This window comes from Otolemur garnettii, unplaced genomic scaffold (genome assembly GCF_000181295.1).
Source record: "Otolemur garnettii isolate 467f Iridium unplaced genomic scaffold, OtoGar3 scaffold00119, whole genome shotgun sequence".
Lineage (NCBI taxonomy): Eukaryota > Metazoa > Chordata > Mammalia > Primates > Galagidae > Otolemur > Otolemur garnettii.
This window is the reverse complement of record NW_003852514.1, coordinates 5965872-5976018: the sequence shown is the minus strand read 5'-3', so window position 1 is coordinate 5976018 and position 10147 is coordinate 5965872. Positions and strand designations below refer to the sequence as shown.

Genomic DNA, 10147 nt, shown 5'->3' with positions numbered 1-10147 from the left:
GGCTGGGGATTCGAACCTGCCACCTTAGGTGTATGTGGCTGGCGCCTTAGCCCGTTGAGCTATAGGCGCTGAGCCCATTTTTCCATTTTTTAAAGCAGAGATGGAGGTCTCCCTCCTGCTCCGGATGGTCTTGAACTCCTGACCTTAACAGATCCTCCTCCCTCAGTCTCCCACAGGGCTAGGATTACAGGCATGAGCCACTGCACCCCACCTAGCATGTCTAATTTTATTATCGCTACTTAAATTATGTCTTCTAAACAAAAGCACAAATAAAGTGAACTATCTCCAAGGAGTGGATTCTAACCTTGTGTGTGTCACAGATGCCTTTGCAAATCTGACAGAAGTCATGTGCCATTTACCTCAAAAAATGTCCACACAGGCTTGGCACTTGTAGCTCACTGGCTAGGGTGTCAGCCACATACACTGGAGCTGGCGGGTTTGAATCCAGCCCAGGCCTGCCAAATGACGACAACTACAAGCAAAAAATGCTGGGCCCATAGGTAAAGTTTATTCACAGGGGCCTAATGGAAGCCTTTTGGTGATAAGACCCCAAGATTCAAGAGTATGACAAAGGCCAAATTCACAATGAGGATAAGAGATGTCAGCAGAGCATGCGCTGCACAGATGCTATGCACCCTGCCTGTACTATGTCATTTAATTCCTACAACAACCCTATAGATAAGGCACAGGAAATCAGGAACTCTGGGATCTACCCTCTTCTTACTGTCTTATACTGCCTTCCCAACTCCTGCATTAGGCTAGCTGTCAGCCCTAAAAGTTAAGAAATAGTTATCAAAACTTATAAATATTCATTGGCCAAAACGAAGAGAAGAAATTCCATCAGTAGGCATGACTTCTATCATCAAACGTGTGAAGAAAGTGTTCAGAAGCACCCTTATACGTAACAAGAGAAATAAGAAACAGGAGAAAAATAGGTAAGTCCATTTATACAGAAATCACATGAGGTGACTTCAATGCATGTCACATATAAAAGTGTCTGCTTGGGAGAGTTAGGACAGAGGAGCTTTTTGAGTTCCATTCTCTTCCACGCTCATTTGTTCGTTCATTCTTTCTTTCTTCAGAAGCTTTATCCCAAAGCAGCTCTTGGGTAGCTCCTATAGAGTCACAAGCGTGCTCCCTTAACATCCTTGCAGGGTCAAGCATTCTGTCCGTTGCTGGACACCAAACAAGGTGACTGTGGTTTCTGCTGTGGCCACACTGGGTCTGATGCAGAAGACTTGGTGGGTTGGTGGGGAGCTCCAGCTGCCTTCCTGCCTGCCAACTCTTCAGGATGCTTGCACTTACCTGGCAGATAGCTGGCTTCAACTGACACACCAACATGAGGTGGACCCACAGCCCTGCGAGCCTTACCTTATGTACACTTTTGGGGTTTTCCAGCCAAGCACAGTACATCTCTTCCACATAGTTTGAACTAGTCCCACTCAAAAAGGGCTCGGCAGCAACAGGTGCAGAATAGCACCGAATCTGTTGAAATGTCCTAGCTGCTGGTGGTCTGTTTTGTGAAAATGTCTTAACAGTCTGGGAAGCCGTCAATGGCCTCAACTTAGCAGCACAAGTCCTTAAATGAAACATTTTTGTCCTGAAGTCTTTCACCACTGCCTGTATGAAAAAAAATAAAGAAAGTTTGTTAAAAAGAGTATTACAGGAGATAATGCTACTAGAAAAATAAAAAAAAACTTGCTCAACTCTGACTGCAAAAGAGAAAGATTCTAGTCTATAGATGCATTCTCAATACCATGCTACCTGCTAGATATTACTAAGTTATGTGTCTGAGAGTATGAGAGAGCCCTGACTATGTGAAAATGACAGGATGCCTCTGCTAATCCACAGAAGGTAGGTGCACAAAGGCCAAACGTTACTATCTTCACTAAATGTTTAAATCAAGGCTAAGTATGGTGTCTCATGCCTGTAACCCCAGCACTTTGGGAGGCCACGTGGAAGACTGCTTGAAAACAGGAGCTTGAGACCAGCCTCAGCAACACAGCAAGAACCTGTCTCTATAAAAAAAAAAAAAAAAAAAAAAATTTAAAATCTAGTTTAATGGGTAAGACTATTATACACATATAATGTTCTTTGTTTATATCATATAAAACAATTATGAAAAAGGTGGGAAGGATAATTCAGGATTAGGATTAATTACAGAATGAAAAAAGCATTTTCTAATTTAACCAGAAACCACTAAGCACCTGCTGTACTCACGGTATCCTAGACAATACAAAGAAATTAGAAAAATACCTTCTTGGTTTGGCACCTATAGCACAGCCATATATCCTGAGACCGGCAGGTTCAAACCTGGCCTGGGCCAGCTAAACAACAACGACAGCTATAACAAAATATAGCTGGACGTTGTGGTGGGTGTCTGTAGTCCCAGCTACTTGGGAGGCTGAGGCAAAAGAATCACCTAAGCCCAAGAGTTTGAGGTTGCTGTGAGCTGTGGAGCCACAGCACTCTATCAAGAGCAACATAGTGAGACTCTGTCTCAAAAAAAAAAAAGAAAAGAAAAGAAAAAGAAAAAAAAATACCTTGCTTACCCTAAAATAACTTACCCTTGAGCAGAGGAGAAACAAAAATAAAAAATATTACAGAGAAAGCATCAAGTACCTGAGAGGCACAGAATATGCCAACAAACTTCCTGAGGACAGACAGGCTCCTTCAGCTGGGAGCATCTCAGGGCAGGAAGGACCCACAAAAGGAAAGACACAGATGGGAAAAGCCAGAACCCTGTGGTGCTAGGAAGGAATAATGAGGAAAGCTGGGGTGGGGCCTCAGCCAGGGTCCTGCGGGCAGCCTCTGGTACTCAGCCCCCTTTGAGGAACCATGGGAAATGAAGTGTGACCAAGAGAACACATGGGTTCCACCAAGGTTGAAAAGAAGAGCACACAGAGCAGTTGTTCAATAACTCCTGTCCAAACCCACACACTCCCCATAAGGTAGGCACCAGCACTTCTACTTCACAAATAGCTCCAATTTCTGTTATGCTCATTAGAACCTTCCTCTTGGCCCAATATGTTCAGAATACACGTAAGAGAGACTGACAGAGGGGTCAGATATCCTGAGTTCTCTTCTGAAGAGAAAAGATAGGTCAGCACAAGAGGAAAAAAAAGAACATTCTTTAAAAACAAACTAAACAAGAATCAAAAACTTGTTCTTTATAAATTAAGGTAAACAAGCAATATATTCTGGGTATAACTACAGAATGGAATTTTAGCCCCTGGGTTTTCTTTTCCTTTAGAAATCAAGCTTTTTGGGGGGTGGGGATGGGACAGAGTCTCAAGCTATTGCCCTCAGCAGATTGCCCTGGCATCACTGCTCACAGCAACATCAAACTTTTTTTTTTGAGACAGAGCCTCAAGCTGTCCCCCTGGGTAGAGTGCCGTGGCATTACAGCTCACAGCAACCTCCAACTCCTGGGTTCAAGCGAGTCTCCTGCCTCCGCCTCCCAAGTAGCTGGGACCACAGGCGCCCGCCACAACGCCCGGCTATTTTTTGGTTGCAGCCGTCATTGTTGTTTGGCAGGTCCGGGCTGGGGATTTGAACCCGCCACCTTAGGTGTACGTGGCTGGCGCCTTAGCCGGTTGAGCTATAGGCGCTGAGCCAACATCAAACTCTTGGGTGTAAGAGATTCTCTTGCCTCAGCCTCCCAAGTAGCTGGGACTACAGGAGCCCACCACAACACCAAGCTATTTTCTGACTGTAGTTGCCATTGTTATTTGACAGGCCTGGGCTGGATTTGAACCCGTGAGCTCCAATGTACGTGGCTGGCACCCTAGCCACTGAGCTACAGGCACCAAGCCTAGAAATCAAATTTTAAGTTAATTTAGTAATTAACTAAAATTCATCTATAATTAATTATAATTTCATCTGTATTCCAAATTTTTCTACTAATAAATTTAAGTCAGACAAAGAACACTAACATTGATGGCAAAAATACTACCGCTGCTGCATTTGATGCTAATTTTTTATTATACAGGTCCAAAGGAATTCATTTTTTTTTCCTCTGATGGCATTATCTAGGTAGCACGAAAACATCCAATTGAACCTGAGTTGAATTTTTCTCCCAGAATACAACAGTAGTACTTCATTAACTATTTTTATTCAGTTGCTACAATAGCCCAATTAACAGGCATAAAATGCCCATTTTATCTGTTCTTCCCAAAGTGGTCCTTCCAATATGATGCTGTTTAGTAAATACTGATAATCAGTTATCTGCAGTCACTGAATCTGACAAATAGTTTAGTGCTGCCCAGCATAGTTACCAGGATAGTTACAAATTTTCAAACTTCCCTTAAGATAATTCATCAGGGCAGGAAGGATCCACAAAAGGAAAGACTGATGAGAAGAGCCAGAACCCTGTGGTACTAGGAAGGAATAGTGAGGAAAAGCTGGGGCAGGGCCTCGGGCTGGGCTCTGCCTGCCACCTCTGGTACTCAGCCACCTTTGAGGAGCCGTGGAGAATGAAGTGTGACCAAGAGAACAGACAGCTCCACATCTCCCCTGAACCCAGGGAAGGCCAGAAGAGCTGTGTACTATTCATCCTCTGACAGATCCACAGAGCAGACACTAACTTACATTTGCATCTCTGCTAAAAAGCCCATCCTTAACCTTTTTCTCTTATATGATGTCATAAGAATAAGGTGACCAGATGTCCCACTTTTGGCGGGACAGTCCCAATTTTTAACAATTTGTCCCACGTTCTGTGGCATTTTTAAAAAGTCCCGATTTTTGGAAAGAATGCATGACAAGCTAGGGAAGGGTGAAGGGCGGGAGAATGGGAAGGGAATGTACGGTTTTCAGCTGCTGAAAAGGTTAATGTAACTCCATTTGGGAATGAAAAGGCTAATGTAAACTCCCTACTCTCCTCCTGGGCAAGGTCACCCAGGTAGAATCGGAATCAGAAGAAGACCGGCTTCCTCCCTCACTTCTAGGCAAGAACAATTAGCTCAGAAGGAGCCAAACTGTCTGGAACAAACAAGTAGGCCACCCCTCCCCAGGGTCCCTAACCATAAACAGCTCAGCCAATAGCAGCCCAGCCGACAAAACACCTAATGAAATTCCTCTATGCACTTTAAAAACCTCAGCTCACTTCACTAGGGGGTCACCCTTCCTAGTCATGCTGAAGGGAAGAGTGGCCCAGGCATATGCTTGCAAAATAAAGCACTTTTTGTCTTTACATGTGTGTGGTGGTCTCTCCGTGGCAATTCTGGTCCCAACACTGCCATGTGGCTATTTCGCCAGGATATGAATTTTATATTATTTTTGTTAATTTTATAATGTTAAACTTTAATAATAACAAATAATTGTTGAGAACTGATTATCGAGAACTGTTTGCATTGTTGATTAATTGTTAGAATTTGACCACCACTGTTTGGACTTAATGGCATTTTTTGGCATTGGCAACCACGAAAACATTTTGTAACTGTCTCTCAGACGATACACATTGTACTGCGTGCTAGTGCTAGTTAAACAAGTGATGTCAACAAATCAGCTATTCAGATAATTTAGGTAAGTAATTTATTTCATGAATTTAGCAGATGGTACTCTTATTATTTATATTTTATAGTGGCAGCAAAAAGTCTAGCGCTGGCCTTAAAAGTGACACTTACGACTAATATATTGATAAGGAAAAGGTTAAATCTTGGGCATCAGCTAAAATCACAATAGAGAACAAATGGTTAGAAATATTTCATGATTTTGAAACAAACCATGTGCTATACAATAATGCACTAAAAATTGTGGGATATGCGCTGTCCTTACCAGGAACTAATGCTGTGACTGAATGTGTTTTTTGTTCTACGGTAAATAAAGTGTGGACATCAGAAAAATCACAATTAAGTGTTGAGACTTTGAAAGCCATTTTATGTGTGAAATATAATTTAACAAATTCTTGTGAAAAATTTCATGACCTTTTAAACAATGACAGCAATCTACTAAAAAAAAATTCACTCAAATGAGAAATATGCCAAAGAATAAAATAATACTATACATAATTTTTTTTTTTTTTTTTTTTTTGGCCAGGGCTGGGTTTGAACCTGCCACCTTCAGCATATGGGGCCGGTGTCCTACTCCTTTGAGCCACAGGCACCACCCTATACATAATTTTCTTTTAATGTATTTATATTTGTAAATTGTACTTATGTTGAAATTTTAAAAATATATATTACAGTACTATTTTTGCGTTCTATGAAAATTTTTGTTGCTCCATACAGACCAAATTTTTAATTAAGAACCCCACCCCTTCCTCCCCCTCACCCCTGTCAACGGTGTTCCACTTTACCAATGTTCACTAAGTGAACTTTAAGAATAACTCATCAGGGCGGCACCTGTGGCTCAGTGGGTAGGGTGCCAGCCCCATATACCAAGGGTGGTAGGTTCAAACCCAGCTTCAGCCAAACTGCAACAAAAAAATAGCTGGGTGTTGAGGCGGGCACCTGTAGTCCCCGTTGCTTGGGAGGCTGAGGTGAGAGAATCGCCTAAGCCCAGGAGTTGGAGGTTGCTGTGAGCTGTGTGACGCCACAGCACTCTACTGAGGGCAATAAAGTGAGACTCTGTCTCTACCAAAAAATAAATAAATAAATAAATAAAAACACATAATTTGGTAGAGACATTCAATTGTTTAAATACTTTCCATGAAAACTTTGAGCTATTAAAAACTCCAAGTGTTTTGATTTTTGGCTTAAAACAATATTTCTAATTGAAATAGAATATTCCTATTCTATTTCTATCCATGTAGTAGGGAAAGAATTATCTTTTTATCTGATGTTGCAAAAGAATAAAGTAGGACTGCTACTGCACAATCATGTACAAAAATTAACTCAAAATGGATCAAAGACTTAGATGTAAAAACTCACTGGGGATGGTGGCTCACACCTGTAATCCCAGCAACTTTAGGAGGCAGAAACAAGAGGATTACTTGAGCCCAGGAGTTCAAGGCTGCAGAGAACTATGATAGTGCCACTGCACTCCAGCCTGGGCAACACAGTGAGAATTTGTCTAAAAAAAAAAAAAAAAAAGAAGAAGGGCGGCACCCGTGGCTCACTGGGTAGTGCGCTGGCCCCATATACCAAGGGTGGCGGGTTTAAACCCGGCCCCAGACAAACTACAACAAAAAAATAGCTGGGCGTTGTGGCAGGTGCCTGCAGTCCCAGCTACTTGGGAGGCTGAGGCAAGAGAATCGCTTAAGCCCAGGAGTTGGAGGTTGCTGTGAGGGGTGTGACGCCAAGGCACTACGGACAGTGACAGTGAGATTCTGTCTCTACAAAAAAAAAAGAAGAAGAAGAAGAGCTCAAGCTGTAAGATATGCAAAGCATTTTTTGTTTTGTTTTGAGAAAGAGTGCCATAGTGTCATCATAGCTCACAGCAACCTCAAACTCTTGGGCTCAAGTAATCCTCTTGCCTCAGCTTCCCAAGCAGTTGGTACTATAGAGGCATCCACCACGGCGCCCACCACGATGCGCAGATGATTTTTTTATTTTTAGTAGAGATAGGGTCTCATTCTTGGTCAGGCTGGTCCAGAAGCTGAGGTTGCTGTGAGCTAGGCTGAGGCCATGGCACTCTAGTCTAGTCCAGGCAACAGAGCAAAACTCTGTCTCAATAAAATAAAATAAATAAAATAACAAGAACTGACAAAGATGCAAAGATGTGGAGAAATTGGAACCCTCATACATTTCTGATGTGAATGTAAAATGGTGCAGCCACAGAAGAAAACAAGTCTGACAGTTACTCAAATAGGTAAATACAGAATTACCACATGACCCATCAATTCTACCCCTAGGTATATAACCAAGAAAAGTAAAATCTATGCCCATACACAAAAGTGCACACAAATGTTGATAGCAGCTTCATTCATAAAAGCCAAGAAGTGGAAACAACAACCCAAATGTCCATTAGCTGATGAATGGATAAATAAAATATAGTATATTCACACAACGTAAAAGTATTCTGCAATGAAAACAAATGAGGTCAGAAATTAAAAAAAAAGAGGTACTGACATATGCTACAATATGGATGAACCCTGAAAACATTATGCTCTGTGAAAGAAGTCAGACACCAAACACCCATATTGTGATTCCATTCATAACTTAAGTCCTCATGTAGAAAAAAACAAAAGTATTTTTCCTCAGCTCTAACGTAAGTCAATACAGAAGACCTCTCTTACCAAACATTCGAGATTTCTCCTCACCAATAAGCAATCAGTTCTGCAGCAGAGAGCAGCCAGGTATCCTCCAATTTAATTCCGACACCATCTACCTGGAGATAGCATCAGATACCACAGTAACCCTACAAGACTGCCCCCTACTTCCAATGTCAATTGTAAGCCCCAAGTTGTTTACCTGTGCTTCTGACCAACCAGCTAGAAATCCTGGATCTCATAATCCCTTCCTTGGGTTCAATGAATTTGCTAAGATGGCTCACAGAACTCAAGGAAACACATTTACGGCTCATAAGAACAAGTATTACAAAGGACACAGATGAAGAGAGGCGTAAGGAGAGGTGTGGGAAGGGACCCTTTCTGGGAATACCACCCTCCAAGAATCTCCACATGCTCAAGCTACCCAGAAGCACCCTTTTATGGAAATTTCACTGGAAAGGTATGATTAAAGCATGAGCAACCATGTAGAAATGTGATTGGAGTATGATCTAATATCAATAGATTGGGTGGGACAACCTAGTGAGTCCCGTCCAGATTCTTCTTAGCCTCTCTGCAGCATTCCTTCCTTCTTAGTATGAAGCAGGACCCCTTCTGAAATGGGGGGTCTTACGATCTACAGTTAGACACAGACTATTTATTGCCAGTTCCAAGAAAGGTAAAGGAAGATCTCAGTCTACTTTTAGTTTCCATGGCCTGCCTTGAGGAGAAAAAGGAACAGGATTGGTGGTTACGTGGGGCTGCAACAAGGGAAGAGGGAAAGATGAGTTACCCTTCTCAATAAATGTTGGGGCTTTTTTGGGGGGATGAAAATATTCTAAAACTCGATTGTGCTGATAATTTCACAATACTCTAATACGCTCAAAAACATTCAGCTGTTGAATGTTTCTTTTATATATATACATGTATTTTTTTTTTACTAGCAGTTGATCCTGACAGGCAGCTAGCTTCACATGTACTATTTATTTATTTATTTATTTATTTTTAAGCAGGCCAGGGCTGGGTTCGAACCCACCAGCCCTGGTGCATCACATGTATAATTTAAATGAATGAACTTTAGGGCATGTGAATTATATCTCAATAAAGTTTTTTTAAAAATTAGGTCTGAGGAAAAACTGAGCCTATCATCAATAAGATACACAAAATGATAGAAGCTATAACCATCAAATCAATTTCAACATGCAAGAATAAATCTACACATTTGGAAAAAATAAGATGTAAAAAGAAAAAAAGTAAAAACCAAAGGAAAATTTGTTTTTCAGTGTTAAATACCCTGCTCTTAGGAAATTATATACTTAAGTATGATTTTATCTGAAATATGAACCCTTTAAAGTCTGTGCCCAGAATTTCCCGAGTGGGGCACCATGCCCCATAGACATCCTTAAGTCTCTATAAACAGAATGGGGTAAATAAACCAACAACAGACACTTATCAACATAACATAGGTTAAGCAAAGGGTAATTACAAAGCAAGATCTAGCAAAAACAGCCTGCACAGTTTCTCAGCAAATGGGTCTTTGAGGGGGAAAAAAGCATGCATCACATTAACTGATCACTACCCATGAGTACTGGCTGGCAACCATTTAAAAGGATAACTCATTTTGAAAATATTTTCCATTTTCTTTCTTTCTTTTTTTTTTTTGGTTTTGGACTCATGATGAATCATGAATACAATGCTTGCTGCTTGCTATGAGATAGCATCTATCTATGGATGCTATTTCATGCCTGCGATTAATTTTAGTTTTAGCAATGATACAAAAAACATACGTAGAGAGTGTATGGTATCAATCCTCCTTTATCGGCTCAGAATCTCAAAGAATTTAACACCTTTCACTAATGACCCCTCATAAAACCTAAGCTGAGGGATAGGGAGGTAGTGAAGATTACTTTTTTTTTTTTTGAGACAGAGCCTCAAGCTGTCCCCCTGGGTAGAGTGCCGTGGCATTACAGCTCACAGCAACCTCCAACTCCTGGGCTCAAG

At 41.3% G+C, this 10147-nt stretch overlaps 1 protein-coding gene across 2 annotated transcripts in view; it reads right to left on the bottom strand.

Moving 5' to 3' along the window:
* The window catches only part of OGDH (oxoglutarate dehydrogenase), a 90709-nt gene that overhangs the window by 72159 nt on the left and 8403 nt on the right, over positions 1–10147 (bottom strand). The window contains exon 2 of one of the 2 annotated variants that reach the window (XM_023517739.1): positions 1372–1620. In XM_023517739.1, coding sequence (XP_023373507.1) covers positions 1372–1593 — 222 coding nt within the window. In that variant the 5' untranslated portion in view covers positions 1594–1620. Of the gene's footprint in view, positions 1–1371; positions 1622–10147 lie in introns of those variants that run through there. The other variant, XM_012809972.2, reaches the window with a different exon arrangement.